This window comes from Embiotoca jacksoni, unplaced genomic scaffold (genome assembly GCF_022577435.1).
Source record: "Embiotoca jacksoni isolate LCO1_2020_lvr unplaced genomic scaffold, fEmbJac1.0.p SCAF_35, whole genome shotgun sequence".
Lineage (NCBI taxonomy): Eukaryota > Metazoa > Chordata > Actinopteri > Embiotocidae > Embiotoca > Embiotoca jacksoni.
The window spans coordinates 3,178,245-3,198,961 of NW_027185387.1; the positions used below are offsets into that span (position 1 = coordinate 3,178,245).

The 20,717-nt window shown below is 39.8% G+C and overlaps 1 protein-coding gene across 2 annotated transcripts; it reads left to right on the forward strand.

Moving 5' to 3' along the window:
• The first annotated feature begins 6,835 nt into the window (after positions 1 to 6,835).
• LOC138208038 (RNA-binding protein, mRNA-processing factor 2a) lies at positions 6,836 to 18,170 on the forward strand. 2 transcript variants are annotated; one of them, XM_069165674.1, is made up of 8 exons: positions 6,836 to 7,348; positions 9,909 to 9,986; positions 11,369 to 11,407; positions 11,683 to 11,745; positions 12,753 to 12,903; positions 13,931 to 14,094; positions 15,774 to 15,846; positions 17,082 to 18,170. In XM_069165674.1, exons 1-7 carry the CDS (start codon positions 7,079 to 7,081, stop codon positions 15,837 to 15,839), a joined length of 831 nt encoding a protein of 276 aa, XP_069021775.1. In that variant the 5' UTR covers positions 6,836 to 7,078; the 3' UTR covers positions 15,840 to 15,846; positions 17,082 to 18,170. The 2 variants fall into 2 exon arrangements, with proteins under 2 accessions (XP_069021775.1, XP_069021776.1); XM_069165675.1 differs by having other exon boundaries at positions 6,842 to 7,348; positions 13,931 to 14,079.
• The last annotated feature ends 2,547 nt before the right edge of the window (positions 18,171 to 20,717 follow it).

Here is a 20,717-nt window from a genome sequence, read left to right on the forward strand (position 1 = left end):
GAAAACCTCATCTGAAAGCCTCTGCAATAAAGTTACAAAGTAATTCCCATGGTCTTGACTCACAGAGAGCCCTGACAGATGTCAACGCGCTGGTCAGCGCTGTCGGCTACGTCTGGACCAGGAAGCGATAGAGAAAGAAAATGGTTTGTTCCAGCTGCTGTGCAGATGTTAGGGGCTCCCAGCTCAGCTGATTAAGGCATTAAGGTTCCTCTGGTCTCTGAAGCTAAAAATGACAGCAACCAAAAATACACAAATGATGTTGTGTGTTTATTCAAATTGTTTTATGTTCCTCCATTTTTGTATTAGATTGTACTTGAACTTTTTCACAGCAGTACCACATATACTTTTGTACTGTAAGCAAAAGTATCATTAAAACCGCCTCATAAAATGTAGAGCTTTTTTTTTTTGATAACTCATTCTGAGACGGTTGACTCATGACAGATTTTATAGATGAGTCAACCAGGAGAGTTTGAGAGTAAGCCAACAGTCCCTCCCCTCCTATCAGTGTGACATAGAAGTGCCTTTGTAAAAAATATTCAACTATGACATATAATGTAATCACAGTACACAAAAGAGTGTGATCATCAACTCCATATAACAAAATATTACATAAATTCCCTGTAAAGCTGCGTCAATCAATATCTTTATAAATACAGAATTAACAAATCTCCATCAGGGGAATGAGCTTGAGTGTCGTGTCAAGAGAAATAAAACCTTAACTTGCAACTGTAGGGAATCTTTAGCTACTTTAAGCCCGTTGTTTTGGTTTTATGTGCAGTATGGTTTAGTTTCATCGCTCACGTTAACTTCTTTTTGTGTTTTTCAGCAAACAACCTCTGGGAAAATCCCTCTCGATGCATGGCATCAAACGCCAGACAAAGAAGCTGAGCCTGAGAGTTAGCGAAGGGCTGGTGAAGAAAATGGAGCATCGAGCAGCGCTAAGGAGCCAGATCCCCTCAAGGAGTCGGTGGAGACTAAAACCGAGCTTAAAGGAGAGTCAGTATTGGGCTTACATTGGTCAGGAGGCCACAAATGCATCTCCAGAGGAATGCTGCAGCTACTCCATGTCTTCTGGATACGTAAGTACTATGTGCTTTGTAGTTCTCCTGCTACTTTAAAAATGTATTTTGACAGACACAGATAAACAGATAGATACTTTATTTATCCCGTCAGGAAGATTCAGGTATCCGGTAGTTTAAATCTAGGTTTAACAAGACAGGACAATAAAATAAACGACAATAAAAGTCAGTGGTAAGATTAAGTTAAAAACAAGGCTAAGAACAGAAAGATTACTGCGATCAACCTGTCAATAAATAAATAGGTAACATTTCCCCGGCGGCTGTAAATTAGATCACCGCTAATGAAACGACTTGTTTACTTCCTCCATTTTGTGCACATCATGTATTAAAAATATGCCTCCCGTGAAAATGACTGCTAACTTAATTTACAGCAAAGATCAGATGGAAGATGGCAGCTGCTTTGGGGTGCAGGGGTAACAGCAGATGAAAAGCAAGGCATTCAATTATTTTCTGTCATCAACAACAGTCTTCACTCTGCGATTCCACTAAAATCAGTTTCTGCAGTGCGAATTCACTCATGAAACGCCGTAACACAAGTGACATTTAAATGTACTTACGAACAGTAAAGCTAACCAAAAAAAAAAAACAGCCATGTTTGATGCATGTATCGGCAGTGCGGTGTTTGAGGGTTGATTGATTTCCCCCAGAATCTCCTCCCTCCCCCTGTCCTCTGGCTCTCACAGCAGGTGTGACAATGTCTGACAAGTGTTAGCAAAGAGGGCAACAAATAAAATGTGGCAACCAAATGGATGAATGGCGCTATTGCTGGCTAATAGTGTATTACAGATATTATCGGTGCAAAACTCTTTCAGTAAAATCCCTCAGTTGAACAAATCTTATCTATTGGGGGGGGGAGGGTGGGGGGAAGGGGGTGTCCAGACTGACAGCGTGGCGACACGCATGTTTTTCATTAGTTTAAATGTGTTCATGAAGGGGGCTATTTATTGGACAAAGTATTCATGAAACGTCACAAATGCGTCCCGTGCCTCCCCCTCTCAGTGAGTGGGTGAAAAAGCTTCAAAGTTTCCTAGGACCTCCAAATGGATGTTTGGCTGTACCACAGAGGACAAGGAGAACACAAGCTAAGTGCTTTAGCAGCGGGTGACGCTAACGCAGTAGGACAAGCTCAGCGTGGCGTGAAGCAGAAGAGTGCTGTGCGAGGTGACTTATGGGACAATGGGGCCGCTTTTCGCGAATAAAACATGAGGCTTTATCCTGAGCCTCTGAACTATACAGTCTCAGCTTCTGTCAGGTGTTTGTGGGGAGAAAGAGAAGGAGGGAAAATCTGATTTGATGGTCCTGAACTGTCCGGATTATCAGGGGGATGTAATGAAGGGTAATACACTGAAATATTTTCTTTTTAGGTGATGGGCAGCAACCAAATTAGGTCCTTAAAGTCTCCTTTTCTGGCTTATTTCCTCTTAAGTAGCATTAATGTTGTCAAAGCCATCTTATTCCACACTATCTCATGATATCATTATGCTTAAACTACAAATTGAAATTAAATTACTTTTTTACATTTAGTAAAATATTTAAACTCAAGACTCCATGATTTTACGGCTGCACCATTTCATCAAATGGAAATAGGCTATATAAATCGTGTATAATTTCAGAAAGATTTCCGATATTCGACGAAACGTCAGAAACTCAAAATTAGGATCTGAAATAAATTAGTTTGCAGAACCACCATCGAAAACAGTCAAGTTTAAGAGGTTAAACGCTTCTGTTCACACAAAATAAGCTTTCTGGTCACATGTTAAAAGAGATTGTTTATATTTTTGGGGATTTATAAAAGCGTAAGAGATATGAATGCAGGCTTTTGCAGAGTAATAGCCAGAGGGTTTAAACCAGTAAAAGCAACACCTTGTATCTTTATGTTTAACCCTTCCTATCGTCTTTGGCTTTTGCTTAAGTTTTATTTTAAAAAGCTAAATATATTCACCTGTTCATAATCAGAATCAAACCGTCTTTGATCATCATTGCTTGGCTCAGATTATGAACATATGCAACCTGTGACAAGGGATCAAAGTGATGTTTTTGTTGTTGTTGTTGTTGTTGTTATTGTTGTTGTTGATGTTTTGGAGTCACATGCCATGACCGTGCAGCTGCCTCTAATACTAATATTTCAGTTGAAAAAAGACAGATTTTGAGAAATGCAGTCGTGACTTAGAAGCGGAGGACAGTCATCCTGCTGGTCCATTAAACAGATTCTTCAATTAATCAGAGACAGCAGACTCTAATGTACTGAAGCAATCCAAAAATTCAAAAAAAAAAAATAAACATCTCTTGATATTTTCAACCATAAACGTCTCAGAAGTCAATTATGTAAAGCCTCTATGCCAGCACTTAGGAGGAAGAGGCCTGTGAGTTTAACTCCAAACAACTTTGAGTGTTCTTTTAAATTCAACCAAAGAGACACACTTTATAAATAAGACATATTTTGTGCGGTACATCCACACAAAGCTATCTTTGGTGAGGAGGACAGCAGTGACATCTTTGGGCATAAAAGGTTTGGAGCTTCGGTGACTCATTTTGACTTTTTTAACTCTTTGTTTGTCTGAGTGGTCCATTTTTCAAGTAATGAGGATTTATTTTTCGTAAATTTAGCATTTTTCAACAAGTTGCATTTAAGAGTTATGATTATCTCTCATTGAGAGAGAGAATCAAACGGATATGGAAGGAAGGAAGTATTATGCATTATCAATCTATATATGTAAAAAAAGAAGTCATGTTTTAATTACTCAGAATGACAAGATAAAATTGTATTATCGCTCGTCTCTGCAAAACTAAGTGTGCTGCAGTTTTATGATCCACGAAACTATGTCTTTTTTTAGTGAGTTGTAAACAGAGTACACGAAGTCTGATGTAATAGTTCCTGAATCCATGGACGAGGTGCATAAAGATGGCGATCTCCTGTGCATCGAACCTTCATGGTACAGCCTGTACTGTAGGAGCTGTATGTGCTGAATAAATTAATGATCACTCAGCAGCACAGTCAATATTTCATAGGCAGCCAGTGTTACTAAAATGCCAAACAGAGCGTAATATATGTTTTTCTTTCACATTTTCAAAAGTCAAGTGTATTGCAGCTGCTGAGTGAAGGCGAAGCAGGGCCAGAGCTGTGTTTACTATTCTGTTTTATTCTGATAAACCACAGAAATGGACTTCCCTTTAAATCTAAACGTTGTTTCCGAGGGAGAAATTTGTCTTTCAGCAAAAAGAAGCAAATAAAATGTGGGGAAAAAAACAAAAAACTAAAACCTAAAACACAAACCATCGAGTGGTGCACATCCACAGTAATCAAACAAACCATCATCCTCGGCCTTGCCGTTATTTCAACAGATTATAATTCAAGTCTGCCTGAACCATTAAACTATAGTGGTTGAAAGACATATCAGATGTACTTGCATCCTTTTTTTATTCTAATCAAATGATAACTTGCTTGATTAATTGTTTTTTTTAAATTTAAGAGACATTTAGGATTGTGTAATGCTAAATTTGGTAATATTATGAGTCATGATTTCATGAAAGGCTGCAACTAAAGATTATTTTCAAATCTGCTGAATACATCCTTCCTGAAAAATGCTCCTCACAAGCTCTCAAATTCAAACTTCAAATGTCATATTTTGTCCAACCAGCAGTCTAAATCCAAAGATATGTAGTTGACTGTCATATAAAACAAAGAAAAAAAGCCAAAGTGTGAATTTCATTTAAAGCTAGAATAAATACTTGGCTTTTACATTTATTTTTTATTAAACAGCTACTGATTAATTGTTCTCTCAAAGAATCATCTAACTGCTGTAATCAATGCTTTGAAAAAAAATCAACAATAAATTACTGCTGCATTGGGATACTATATGTTGACCTACAGTGAGATAACTCCAGATTATTTTTCTTGGTTTAAAGCCTCATGCGAGATTTGTCTCTAATATCCGTTTGTGCATGTTTGCGTAAACAAATCTCCTCTCACAGACTGACTGGACGGCTCTCTGTCTCTGTATGTGCTGTACATCTGTACCTCTTGGGTTCATCGTGTTCAGAAACACAGCACAGCTTCCCTATTTTTAGATCAAATCTCTGAAGAAGTACAGTTGGAGTGCGTCCGCCAACTCGGCCACCCCCGCCCCCCTCCTCGCCCCTCCTCGCGGGCCTGATTGTGTTCCTATACAAAGTCAGGAAACCGTCTGGCCTCTGAGAACTGCCTTGTTGTGAGGAAACACGCTGCATGTTGGGCTCATGTCCAGGGCCGAGCCTCAGCACGCAGCACACCGCTTCTCCACCCACGCCCTTCTTACGTCAGCCTGGACCCAAATATCTAAAACACACTAAGAAATATTCAAACACACACACACACACACACACACCTTTTTTATTATTGTCATTATTATGATTATTTAGATATTGGTTTATATTTGTAGAGGTAACACCCCTGTATTTAATTTTATTGATATCTCTATAAATAAGGCCTGTTGTTTTATGTATACACTAAATTCACATGAAATTAGTCAGATAAACATATCTTTGTTTAAGGTTTTGTTTTTGTTTTTGCACAGAGTTGTTTTTGACTGTACCAGCTCATGCGGTGATTATGTTATCAGGCTGTTCAATGTAATTTATGAGAACATTGTGTGATACCAAACAATGTGTTCTCCAGTTCAGGACATTTTTGTATGTGGTAGATGTAAAACCTGTCAGCAAAATGAAAAGTCATTTAATTTAGTTTTTTCACTTTGGTATACTGGAATAATTCAGCCTCAATAATTAGTTAGAATTAAACTATATATCTTCATCCTGTTTTAATCCTATCATCAATAATCACAAGTGTCCACATGTTTCACATTATTAAAAGAAGAAAGACCTAAACATTTTTTTTTTAAAAACACTCTCTTACAAGTGAAATCCCTGCATTAAAACATCAGCAAAATTAAAGTGTAAATGTAAAAGTACTCAATACACTTAAAATGGGTTCTATTATTGTGACATTTATATATGTTATGATATGGGATTATTGACACGTTAACATGTAAGCATAGTTTTAACTCACTTTTAACACTAATGTACTCTCAAACAATATTACTATTGTTTATAGTCTGCTCACTATGAAGCACAATCATTTCCTCAGAAATGTTTTGAGTACTTAAGCAGCGTAATTTTAAAAGTAATACCTCAGAAAGTTAACTCATGATGAGGAAACAAGAGACATACAACATACGGTAAGGGGTTTTATACTATATAGAGGCACTTTTAAGCATTAGGTAAGGGATCATGTAAATATATATATTTTTTTTTAATTTATTTATTTAATTTGATCTAATTCTATAAATATTCTAAAAATGTGAGAAATAATTGTTGCTAAAAATATTCACCTGTAAGATATTGGTGCTTCTTCTTTCTTTATTTGAGGCGATGGAAGTTACAAGGCAAGCTGTAAAAAAATAAAAATAAAAAAAAAAACCATATAAGTTTGTCATTAACTGACAATAACAAGAACCCCAATAATATTTTGATCAATATATAAAGTTGAGGGTTTGGTGGTCGGTGACCATTGGCTCTCCGGGTCCCATAGAAACGGTGATGTAGCGGCGGAGGGACCGGCTCGCTCTTCCTGCAGCAGCTGAGGCGGATCTGCAGCTTGATTACGGCTCACAGCAGACTCCAACATAATTGATGACCTAATTGAAAAGCAGGAGGAGGAGGAGGAGGAGGAGGAGGTGGTGGATGAGAGCGAGGGTGGAGGGTCACTGGCGGACAGGAGGAGAGAGAGAGAAAGAGAGAGAGAGAGAGAGACGCGCTCCAATGAGAAAAAGTTTACTTGTTCTTCCTCCGCACAGTCCCAAAGCTGAGGGCATTGATGTGAGCGCAGAGGATTTCTGTTTTTTACGCGCACTTCTTTCCCCCCATCTCTCACACTCACACACGGAGCACATATCCACCTTCTCACCTTTAGTTTAGCGCGTGTCTGTGTTTCTTTTTCTTTCCTTTTTTCCTCCCTTTTATGAATGATTCTCTCTCGCAGTACTTCTAAACTGTCTTCGGATACCTCGCCGCCCTCGTCCGCACGAACTCACCTCGGCACATCTTCTCTGCCCAAGTTCAAACGCCACCAGGACTTTCACTGCAGCTTCGGACGCACTTTGGGGAAATATCACTCGACGAGGAAAAACCTGATACTTTGTGCAGCAGCAGCCGCAGCAACGGCCGAAACAACCGTGAACATGAGTCTCAAAGCGGACGCAGAACCGAACAACAACGTTTCCATCGAGGAAGAGGTGAGTTTAGACAAAGTTTTTTTTTTTTTTTTTAATTTTTACTTTTTTATTTCTGCGCCCGGACTTTGAGCCGGTCCTGTTCATGTTCAATGAAAACTTGCGTTTCCGGCCACAAACTCAGACTAATGTAAGTGTCTGTAAGTTGTTTTGATGAATGTTGGGTTTTACGCTTTTCACTACAGTCCTGAAACAGTTTTTAAAAAATGAGGGAGGAGTGCAAACATTTTAACGGAAACGTGGGCTTTCTTGCACCTCCTGTGGAGCATCAGAGATAGCGTGTCACAGAAACGCATTAATATGGGAATATTGTCTTAAAATGGTTTTCTGTATTTTTAAGCCTTGCAATATTGTCTCATTTCACGTTAAAATCAGAATCACAATTTACGCTTTATTAGCTACAAAATGCAGCAAATTAAAGGTCAACCTCGTCTTTCCCTTTTTCTTTTATATATTTTACTGAAGTTTATTTGATTTAATGCTACCTAAACTAAAAAACACTGATGCTTTGTGAGCTTCAAAGACTGCAGGCATGTCAAATTTAAAAAAAAATTGAATTTTGTTGATTTTTTTTTCTAAATATTAAATGACTAAAATCAGCAGATTTCTGGATTGAAAAAGGAAAATGTCCTTTTATATTAAATATCCAGTGTTTTAATTGTATTTCCCAGGCCTTAATATTTCTTCCTAAGCATCATTTCCTGCTTTGCTGGCATTCAGGTGTCAATATTCGTCACACCAGGTTTTTACTTCTCCGTCGCCCTTCTTCAGATTTGTGAAACTGAAACCTTAAAATCAAATGTTTTAAATTTGCAAGTTCAAATCTTAGTCACAATAGCAATAAAATAATTTCCAAATCAACTGGATTTATTGAGTCACCTCCTCAATGCTGAACTTGTTGCAGCTGCCCCCTCTTTGTGTGGCCAGCTATATTTCCTCTTTAATGACTCCTTATGGAGAGACACTGAGGGGAGCTCTGGGCCTTTTGTTGGTCCCCCTTTGTTCCCATCGTCTTGCGACAAAGCCTTGTGTGGCCACTTGACTTTTCTTTGCCCAATTTACTTTTGGAATTGATATTTTTTTTTTTCCCTCTTTGTGATTTTAAGATCAAACAAAGAGACCTGACAATTATTTTGAAAAGGAAAAAGAAAACCTTCAAGTCTGATTAGAGACAATTCAATCATCAAGTTGCTGTGTGTCAGTCATTTAATTGTCTTTGTTTCCAGAAATTCACCTGATTGTACAAGTAGAGTTTAATTTAAAATCATATGTACACAAACTTGACCAGAGCTTCATGTTAACACACTCAGTCCCTGAGCCACTCTGTCAACGAGAAGCCAGAGGATAAATTAAAACATCTCCACTGAGTTTGTGTCCAGCTGGGTCGGCTTTCAGTTTCTGTATACGCTGGCTTGTAAAGGGCTGAGAATTGCTGCTGTGTAGCACCTGAAAAATGCTGGAGGGCCGGCAGGGTTGGGGCCACGGGTCAAAGGAAGGAAATGGTGTCACGCTGTGCGCTGTTGTCCACTGCTGTTCCTCTGGCAGCCCCATTGTACTGAGGGCCTCCCCACCGGCTGGGAACTAATGGGCCTCGCACCACACTGTTTATTTCCTGGCCACAGTGGACTGTACAGATCACCGGCTCTGTGTCTGAATTGAGGCGGGTCTGTGGGTCCTTGAAGGGGCTCCAGGGGGTCCATTCAAGTTGAAGGCCATCTTCTGTTCAACGTTCAGCTGGTAACATGTCGACAAAATGTTCAGAAGCTACACTTACAGATGACTTTTCTGACCTGTGGATAAATACATGTTACATTTTATCTTATGATTCATTAGTTTTAAATCAAGCTGGCGTCTGTTTGGGTTTAAGCAGTGGTTTCCAACCTGAAGGTCAGGACCCAGCTAAGGGGTCGCTTGATAAGTTTCAGGGGTCGCAATAGATTAAAAGAGTAACAAAGCAGGGAAAACATTTATACTAAAATAATTTTAAGGCTTTATTCTAAACTTGTATTCATTCATTTCTGGATTAGGGCTTTTTAGTCTCTAAAAAAAAATTATTAAGCCAATTTTAGAGGGACTAATTGGTCTTAAATTGACCATCTGAAATGTGGGTGTCGAGGCTGTAAACCAGCAACCTTAAGGATCAAAACTCCTGTAACACTTGGCAGTATATAGTCCGACTTCAGCTTTTGGCCTCTCAAAGGTTTCGACCATCTTACTATTGGAACATTTGACTCATGACCCTTACAGGTCAAGTCTATGTCTAATTCGAGGTGTACTGCGCTGTCTTTTGGTTTCTGATTACCATGTGTCACATTGAGGTCTGTTTTTTTTCAACCCTCAGCAATGAAGATGTTTCCTGTTTATTCTGTTTCTTGTTGTACAGGACTTGATACCATAGATGTGTTTATAAAATGTACTGGTTATTGAGGAAAACTAAGAGGTGTCACCACCACGGACAATAATTTATATTTGTGCTACTTACAAAGCTGCTCGTTCGAGAGAACGAAGACACCAAATCCACATTAGATGGTAATGACCAACTGCTGTTTTTCTTTGTTTCCAGGTACGAACTCTGTTTGTCAGTGGCCTACCGGTTGATATCAAACCACGGGAACTTTACCTTCTCTTCAGACCTTTTAAGGTAAGTTACGACATGATGTATTTCCTAAGGAGGGTCTGAGGAAACGGGATGATGTAGGTTTTACCGTTTTGTAAAACCCAGTGAAGTATTTGGGGAATATAAATTAAATAGAATTAATTTGTTATCCCTCTTGAAAATCAAGAGTAGCTGCTGTGTGCCAGAAGCTGGAAAAGAGTCATGGAAAGTGTTTCTAATAGGATTATCTGCACATAGAGGAAGAACTTAGAAATTTTATTTAGGTAATTCCTTCAAAGCCACTTTTCATTATGCAGTAATATTAACACCTAAAGAATCCGATGGTTAACTCGCAGTAGAAAGTGTTTTTATTTTCTACATAGGACAACCCGCTGGTTAATAGAAGTCCAGATATTTGCATACATGGAAATGAGGCCACATCATTGTTCATCCATTGCTGTGTTTTTTGACTGGACTCCAGTTCCATAAACACCCATCCCACCCGCTTCCTAACTAACCAAATTGGAAGTGGTATCCCTCGCACATGGATGCTCTTGTGGAATGTGTAAATGAGTAGCTCTCACAATTGGCCAACCAATCCTCTCTGTGACCCAGCTCACCCACTGTGTAGGGAAATTTTTATATTTTCTCTCCTAACATTTGTACATTGTGAAACTGCTGAAATAGTTTCAGTCATTGTAACACTTCAGGTTTCTGCCTTTTTATTTGTACTGTATGCAAACACAGCCTAGTGTGTGCAAACAGGGTTAATCTGATTCACCTGAATTTCTACATTCAGGTCCAAATTAAAACTTTTGTTCTTTACAGGAGAAATCTTTTAATATTAAGTGTATTCTACCTCTTGTTTTCCTACTCTGAATGAGAGAAGCTAAATCTGGTTTGGATTGTTGCTAAGGATTTATCACAACCAGCAAATGTTGTTTAATTTTCCATGGCTGTAAATCAGGATCAGGAGAGATCCCATCTATCAATAGCCTGGTCTGGAAAAATTCCCCTTCATTTCTCAGGAATTTACTCACGCTTTAACCAACCCTTGTGCTGTTTTTAACTCCGTTTAAAACGGGTGGCTTTATTAGGAAGTCATGCTTCATCTGTGTTTAAACTCTTGCAAAGCAGAGAACCTCGTATATCTGATAAATTAAACCTCGTCTTCATTTGTTATGTTGGGCTCTGAGGATTAAATCAACTCTGGTTAAATCAATGAAGGCTGAATTTATCACGTTTCTTATTTTACCGTGACAAATGTAAGCGCAACACTTGTCACAGACGGAACGGAGACGGCCCGCTGCCAAGCTCAAACTGAAGGTGCACACAAGCAGAGTTTCACTTCGTATAGTGAAGCGTTCATGCCTGACTTCCTGCATGTGACTCCAGGGTGGATAATTGGCTATCTTTCTTCCCTGCAGGGTTATGAGGGGTCACTGATTAAGTTAACATCAAAACAGGTGAGATGTCTTCCATCAGTGCTTTAATGCAATTTTTTTTTTTTTTTTTTTTTTTTTTTTTTTTTTAAATCCAGGCAGTTGGATAAAGATGTAGAATTTTTTTTTTTCCTGTTTTCTTGCTGATTTCATAGACAGAACATTTTCCAGCTCACCATTAAATATTATATTGCAATATTAAAACAATCGTTACGATATTCAACAGTTTCTTGTGATATTAAGTGAGAGCTTCATCGGCATCTGTTGTCACAATGTGTGTCTTCCTTTTTGTCTTCCAGCCTGTCGGGTTTGTAACCTTTGACAGTCGTACTGGAGCTGAAGCTGCAAAAAATGCACTAAATGTAAGCATCGACTTGTTTTTTATTATTTATTTTCTCTGAGTCTTTTGCTCTTTGTTCCCCCCCCCCCCATTTTTAATATCTTCCTTTAAATGTTGTTAGATTTGTTCTAACCTTTTTGCTTAAGCCTAAAAAAAAAAAAATTTAAAAAAAAGGAATGATTGGGACTTAAAAAAAAAAAAAAAAAAAATCTTCTTTCCCATTAAGATTTCTCAAAGCCAACCCATTTTGTCTTTTATAATTCAATGGCAGGGCCATTTTTGGAAAGAGGCCAGAATCCCGTAGCCTTACGGTAGTTTACTTTGACCTTGATACACCTCCTTCCTAGTCTGGTATAGCTTTCCTCATTTTGCATATCACTGCTTTAACTGTAATACCTGTTCTATAGCCACATGTGTAGTGTTATCTGGACACATCTTCAGTAGCGTAACCTCCTTATTTTGTCACCCAGTAGCCCACGTTCGCAGTATCTAACACTTCTCTCTCATAGCCTATAGCCTTCCTCATGAGCATCACCTCTTAGACACACCAGCATTCACACACACAAACAACACACACACACCAAAAATACTACTCACCTGCATGTGGGCACAACGCTTAGGGCACAAGAACACAAGCAGGGTTAAACCACCTGAAAAGAAAAAGGACACCAAGCCTCACCATCGTCCCTTCTTCTCGTCTCCCTCTCCTCCTGGCGAATGGCTGAACTCCTCGTCACGAGGAAAATGAGACGCAAGCGTGTTAAGATATTTCAGTAGTGTATCCTTCAGTCTGCCCCACTTCATTATTTTTTTTTTGAAAACGTAATCTTTATGAACGGTTTTGGTTCGGTGGAGGCGTGCGTTTTTTTAACGAGTCGTCTTTAGCTGCTCAAGGGCAGCTTGAAGGATGCATCCTGAGTATTGAAGCACTGCTTCAGGAAAGGGGGCAATGTGAGACTTACTGAGCTTCAGCCCACCTCCCTTACGATACTATGTCCCCCCCCCCCCCTCCTCCGTCTCTCCCCCCAGGGTATCCGTTTTGACCCCGAAAGTCCCCAGACCCTGCGCTTAGAGTTTGCTAAAGCCAACACGAAGATGGCAAAGAGTAAGCTGATGGCCACACCGAACCCCACAAATATCCACCCTGCTCTAGGAGCACACTTCATTGCACGGGACCCATGTAAGTTGTACGGCTGCACCACTCTAGGCTCTCATCCACTCTCACCTCGGCAATGCCCTTGTTGCCCCGTTTTTAAATCTTAAGGTTTTTTTTTTTTTTTGGTACTTAAGACAAATGGGCAGGGGCTAAAAACAGAACCTAACAAATAAAGGACTAACGCACCTCCACATGCATGTGTCATCTCGATTCTTAAGGTAGCCGCTTTGCTTCTGTCCAGCTGGAAAAATTCCACTCTCACAGGGTTTTAGTCAGTAGTTGCGGCTTTGCTCTCTTTGCCTAAACACCTGCTGATTCATTCGGTCGGGAAGCTTGTTGCTTGTTGACAACAGTGTTGAGCTGCGTTCAGACCAGACTTTGCCTCCTGAAATGTACTTGCTTCGAGTGGGCCTGTGGGAGGGAGTCGGCAGGCTTAAGGCGAAGGAGTCATCATCATTTATTTTGCCAGTATCTCTCACGGTATGTTTTTACACGCAGGAATTTGACCTCATTTTATAATTACACTGACCGCATTGAAACGGCATCTAATCTTCTCTGCTGCTTCTAATTTTGGAGTCTTAAAACAAGAATATAATGAATATTTCTTGATTTTTAGACGTCAGTTCCAACTGCTTTCAAACTCACTGGACATTTAAGAGTCCTGTGATTTATTGTGTATCAAAGTAGAATCACATTTACGTCTGCTATGGAAAAGAGGAGGGTCAGTTTACAACCAGAAGCGAATGTCTCTATCCTGCATCGAAATGAATGGGAAGTGAAATTTGGTCTGACTGCTCCTTTTATAGTTATAATTTATGATATTCTTTAGGCGACAGTACAAGTTATCACTCATTCATCGCTGGTCAGTTGTAAACGTAAAAGACCCATGATGACACAAAATGGTAACAAACCTCTTCCTGCAGCATGTTTCGATGACACATTTTCTTGGATATTTACCGGCTTCTGTATTGATCGATCGCATGATGCAAGCCTGTCTGCTGAAGGGTAGGTCAGTCAGCTTTTTGTCTCGTCTCACCCTGTACTTCCCCAGATGATCTGACCGGGGCAGCACTGATCCCAGCATCACCCGATGCCTGGACTCCCTATCCTCTGTACACCACAGAGCTGACCCCAGGCCTCCCTCACGCAGCGTTCACTTATCCGGCGGCCGCTGCCGCTGCTGCAGCCCTCCACGCCCAGGTGAGGGACCAACCGGTGTGTGTTTCTCTTCTTCTATTTATCTTCAGTGTGCTTTCAGCTCTGACGATACAGGGAGTCTTTTATAGAACCACCTGGGTTACCCCACTGATCATCATACATGCTTGACGTCGAATGCGTGATTGTTGTAAAAGTTGCAGTGTGCATGTGTTTTAGTTTTTCCGTTTGTCCATCACGGCTGCAAGTTCGTTCTTTAGTGTAATCCTTAAGGTAAAAAGAGTTGCAGTGCACTGCACTGTTAAATAGCAAATGTTCAGCTTCTTGAAAACAGTCCCAGTGCTCCTCTGAGGTATCACAGCAATGGCACAAAGATGTGTGTTACTAAAGCTAAGCCTGGTATCAAGTCTGCAAAACCTGTGCCCAGTCTTAATGTTATGAGGTGGGAAGCCGAGTAGAAGTTAAAACCATGAGTTACATCGTAATAAAAAAGACCTGTCAGTTTGAAATGGAAAACTGCTCAACTTCAGCACTGATCTTGGATTCCTCTGTGGTTTTTTTATCTAACTGCTTTTGGCTGTCGAGTCCCATTTTGTGGAAAAGTCAGACACAAAAGTACAACGTTTTCCTTTAATGTGCATCACTGTCTTCTCAGATGAAATGTGTACTTGCTGATTAGACAATGTTTTGGTCTCCATCATGGACTAAAGAAGTAATTCTATCAAACAAAAAAGAAAAGTTTTAGCATTAAGATGGAGTTTAATCCCAATTTAGAATTGGTGCAAGGTTGGACTGAAATAGTTTTTTTGGTTTTTTTTGGACTCTGGTTTGCAAATTCTAAACGCCACAACTGCTGAAAACGGCCTCATTAATAAGATGTAGGGGTGCAGAGTGTTTACATTGTAAGCTAACTGCAGTCTAAATGCTTCAGCAGTAGTGCAGCCTAACTACAAGGGGGTGGGCAGGGCTTTGGGTAACAATAGCAATGGAAAATATTTCACTTGTTGGGTCATTTAAAGTTCATTGTCAGCCAACTTCCTCCTGCGACGTAAGGGAGCGACACACGGGAAAGGAGGCAGATATTATATCGGACACAGGAGGCTGAGGAATGTAAGGCATTCACTCTGAGAAATTGTCAGACCTGATGGACTTCTCAGGAGGTGCCAACTTGCTGTCCACGTTCCTGTTGGAATATAAGATGAGCGGGTAGCCACACAAAAAAAAAGGGGGGGGGGGGGGCTTTTAATTGCATTCTGATGAAAGATCGGTAAAATGCCCTGATCCTCAAATACTCCTCCACCGACTCTCTGCCGTGTTAGTTTGTCTGTGACTCGGCGAATGCAAAAGTCTCCAAACAACTGCTGATAACTACGTGAACATATCGGTCGGGGCCCGCGTCAGTGAGCAGAAATGAGAGGCCTAATTCTGCCACAGGGTTTAGTCACAGGTATGGAAAGGTGCAGGCACACCAGCTCTTGCCCTCTGGAAATGTTTAACACATGGAGAGCTTCAACTCTCCACATTTCCATGCCTGTTAATTACTCGAGGACTATTGTCCTCAACGAGCAGCTACGTGACCCACATTCCCATGGCTTCAGTGACCAGGACTTAAAGGGACAGTCCTCCTAAACCCGCCTGTGAAAAGTCCATGTAAAATGATGAAATCTGCAGAACTGAGGATAAAAGCACTGAAGCCTGGTTCTGCTTTGGTGTACATGACTATGTTTGTGTTTCTTTAGATGCGCTGGTACCCTACTCCCTCTGAGACTTCCCAGCCTGGATGGAAGTCCCGGCAGTTTTGTTAGATATTTAGTGAGTAACCTTTGGTCAAACAGTGTTTTTAGATTTGCCAACCCTGTGACTGCTAACCTGATGTCATGCCTACTGAAACCCAACAACACAAACACAATGTTTAACTGAAAACTGCAAGAATATATCAACAATAAAAAATTCCTAAAAAGTGATTTGGAGTTTAAAGGACACAGCTTGTTAAAACTATTTTATTGTTGCCATCAAATCTCTTTAACAGATCAAAACCAACATGTTGGTCCATATGAATTAGGACTTTCCCTACACGTCTGACTCAGCCCTAAATCCATCTTTGCATCTTTAGTGGGAGCAAAAAAATGTTTCCCACTAAAGATGCAAATCTTTTAAAAGGGCTATAGATATATAATTGAATTTTTGTTATTGCAGAATGTTCCTATAAACAGCTGTACACTAATTAAAAACAAAAAAAACTGTTGTCTTGATTTTTTATTGTAGTTTTTCTAGCTTTTCTGGGCTCTTTTCAGCTGCGGTTAAAAAACAAATCTGGTGCACGAGAGAGTATTTATTGGCAGCAAGAAGGAACGCGTCGTCATTTAGTGCAAAAGTGTGAACTATTTGTAATAATTTTTGGACAATAGTAGAGCTCTGTAGCACAGACGAATAAGCTGTCAGGCTTTGGATGCAATGCGCGATCAATTTAGTATCCGTTGTCATTTTCATGGGGGGAAAAAAGTAGAAGCAGGATAGCACCAGACTCACCTTTTTAGACAGCCAATACAGCTCCTTCCTCTGTCACAGGCTGCCATTGTACTGGCTGATGTTTTGTTTCTTGTTTTTTTTAACATGAATATGGTCACTGATTATTTTAAATCAATTTCACATACTGCACACCGCTTATTGCTATAATGCATAAAATATGTATTCATCCCCAGCTGAAAATAGTCCCTAGCAAAAGCACCATTTACCTGTTTTTTTAAGTGTTTGTTTAAATACAACAATGTCCAGCACTTTTAGAAAATTACAAAGACTTTTTAAAAAAAAACCAACTTCAAATTTGAGAGACCTGTTTAAAAGATGTTTGTTTTAAATAGGAACCTGTCAGCTCGGGGCTGAGAGACACGGGTGGAATAGAGACGTTAAAAACAAAGAACACAATTGTCATAAGTTGACAAGAATAGAGCACCACCAGCCTTCTTCCTTTTAAAGTCTTTTGTTTTGAAATGAAAGAGCTACTGCCTTGTGTTTGGACTAACTCTTGTTTTCCCTGTTGTCCTCAGGCCTCTGGAAACCACACCTTTGTCCAGCTGAAGTGAGGTTTGCCAAGCTCTTCATTAATTTAATCAGGTTTATTTAATGGACAAGTGTGCATTATTATAAACAAACAGTATTTATATTTCCTCCCGATTGTCTCTGGGGGGAGTCTGAGTTGAAACCATCTTGCTGTCGACAATCTGAGCTTATCCTTGGCAACTATTGCGGTACCATCTTAGCACTTCAAAAAAAAAAAAAAAAAAAAAAGCCTCATGCAAAAACTTATTCGAACTCCGTGGATCACAATTGCTGAGGAAAATTGACGCATTGAAGTTACCGTTGTTAAGCTAGTCCTTCCATGGGTCACCGCTGCTCCTGGGAGGTTTAGAAGCGTTAAGAGTCATTGCATGTTGAAGTCTTTTTGGCATGAATTTAGAACGCAGAGTTCTGTGTATCCTAATTTTCTTAGTGTTTGTGTTGCCTCTTGGCCTAGACAGCGAAATGTTTTGTTTTCCTGTAGAACCTTGGTCTTACCTCTGTGGAAGCTAGGCTGTTGTGTAAATGGCTTATCTCGCATGGACCTTGTAAATGCCTCCCTACGTTCTGACAATCCCAGTCCTCATGATCATATCAATGTCTGTCATTATTTGAGCAAAGCAAAGTACAAATATTTTTGTACTTTTTTGCGTAATGTATATTTATGCATTTTTGTGCAACTAAATAATGAACCTGTATAAGTTGGATGTTTAGTCGTCTCTTGTGTTTTTGGTGTTAATTTTTGATCCTATAATCCTGTTGAAGTAGTTTTAACGAAGAAAAAGTGCAATTTGTTTAAGGGGGAAGTGGGTATCTGTCAAAATAAAATGGAAGTTTTCTGAATGTGGCTTGTGCCATTCTGCTAAAATGAGATTGCTGTAAAACGATCTTTCAGAATGTGAAACTGGACTACAAACGTAAAGGGTTGCTTATTTGAGGGGCCATTTTGAAATGGGAAGCAGCATTAGACTGATGGAGGAATTTAGTTTGTGGTTTAGAACATGTTTGTCTTTGTATCTGCTGTGCATAAGATGTTAAAAAAAAATAATCCCATCTTATGAATAAAAGAAGTGAATGCATATCTGCGGGCATCTGTCATTTATCACCGCAGCGAGTCGTCTGCCAATCACAGTTAAACGCTCTGACACTGTGCGTTAACTCAAAGAATTGAGCTCTGCGGACATCAGATGTTAGCATCAATAATTCATACCAATTTTTCGTTTGTAATGCACCACTGCATTAGTGTCTGTTTGCATCGTGTGCGGACCCGACCTCCACACTGCCCTCATGAGCTGGTAAGATGCTCTGCTCGGCCGACCGCGACGGATCCTCCAGGGACTCCTAAGTGATTGTTCTCAATACGACCAGCTGCCTAATTAAAGTGGTGACAGTGCTGCTGGTTAACCATAAACATTTGGCCATATTGTGCTAATTATGGGATAAACAGGAGTGGTATTGCATCACATGTTGCCTTTACAACGTTTGATACAATACCAATGACGGCTTCTTCAGAGTTGCACACTTCATATTTTAATACTGAGCATTCAGAGTGATGTCTTCTTTACTGTAAATGACAGTGTGACATGCTGCGTCCAATGACCTTAGACTGGAGCATTAGCATTACAGTTAAATCTTTAATATTATGCAACACTGGGTTATATTTAATTTCTGTATTTCATTTTTTTGACCATCACAAATCAAGACTTGGGAAGAAAAGAATACTTGTGTGCAAACAGTTTATATAAAAATCAACACATTTAATTCCAGTTTTTTCAAATGTGTTGCATTTTCCTCATGTTACTGTAAACCTTAAAAATGTGGGTTTAAAGTTGTTAATCAGACAAAATGAGACATTTAAAGACATTGCCCTGAGAAACTAGTGGACATTTTCTGGGAAAAAAAATTCAATGAAACAATCAGAAATATTATCCACAGACGATAAAGAAACAGCCCTGAAAGCTCAAACAAAAAGACTCTTTACAAGAAGAAAATATTCTCTCAAGAATCAGCCATTTGCCCTTTTTGGGAAGAAAAAAAAAAAAAAAACAGGTCATCTAACATCACTTTCACACAGAATATTTGGATTGACAGGAAATCAATAGAGTGTGCAAAGATGGGGATGCTGCGGACTGGAAGGCAGAGCATTTCGGTTTCTCTGCTCTTTTCTTCTGCAGACGCGCTGTAGTTCAGGATCAAATATAGACCTAAACACACCATCACCTCTGGTACTGACAGTAGTCAGGATGTTATTATTCTCTCACAAACCTCAAGAGAACAGCCTTAACGTAAGGAATATTCTCTGTACTTATCCTAATGTCGTCGTATAGAATTGTCATCTGCAAGGGGTCAGCGTGCTTCAGGGATCAATATTTTCCCAACAGTTACCACTTCTTAATGAAGACATCAACATAAAATCAACAGCTGATTTAAGGATCAGACTACGCAAGAGATTCAGTTATTCTGTGAGGATTCATCGAAGAATGATGTCCTCTGTCTCCAGAAACAGGAGGGCTTACTGTCCACAAAGAAGTGTAAAATGCAAAAAAAAAAAAAATTTAAAAAAATTAAAAACTATTTTTACAATTATGGTTTTTCACCCTTTTGTTTGAGAAAACTGGAGGAATTTATTTTGCATTTAATCTCATGTCACACAATTGTCACGTATCTAGTTACTGTATAGCACAATGTAGCCTACAGGTACATAATTAATTTTCTGTCAACAAGGCATTTGTTGGCTCATAATTTATAGTTTAAAAAAATAATATGGTATTTCTGAACCAACAAAGCTTTACAATTATGCCAACTTGGTGAGGAAAAATGGTTGAAAGAAAGAATCAACAACAAAAAAATTAAAAAAAAAACAGCAGGAGGGTCCTTGAAAGAGGCCTGGAGATTTTTGGGATGCATGACTCTGGCGCCCTCTACTGGTCTTACTTATACACGACATGCATTCATGAAGCAGATGGAAAAAGCCAGCCTGACCTCAGGGCTTATACAAATACAAGTGTCTGTGTGTCAGTTGTGCTCTCAAACCCACCAAGATCTCTCGAACGAGCTATCTTCAATCAACTCTCCTCCTATCTTCGCCATAATAACCGTCTTGACCTTCACTAGTCTAGTTTCAAGGCAGGCCACTCAACAAAGACGGTCCTCCTTGCTGTCTCTGAGCAGCTTCACACTGCTAGAGCAGCCTCTCTCTCCTCTGTCCTGATCCTTCTTGACCTTTCTGCTGCATTTGACACAGTGAACCACCAGGTCCTTCTTTCCTCCCTTCAGGACCTCGGTGTCTCAGGCTCTGCTCTCTCCCTGTTTTCATCCTACCTCAACGACCGCACTCACCGGGTAACTTGGAGAGGATCTGTGTCTGAACCTTGTCCTCTCACTACTGGTGTCCCTCAAGGCTCCGTCCTGGGTCCCCTCCTCTTCTCTCTGTACACCAACTCTCTCGGCTCTGTCATTCACTCGCATGGCTTTTCCTACCACTGCTATGCTGATGACACGCAACTAATCCTCTCTTTTCTCCGATCTGAAACACAGGTAGCAGCACGAATCTCTGCCTGTCTGACTGACATCTCTCAGTGGATGTCCTCACACCACCTGAAAATCAACCTCGACAAGACTGAACT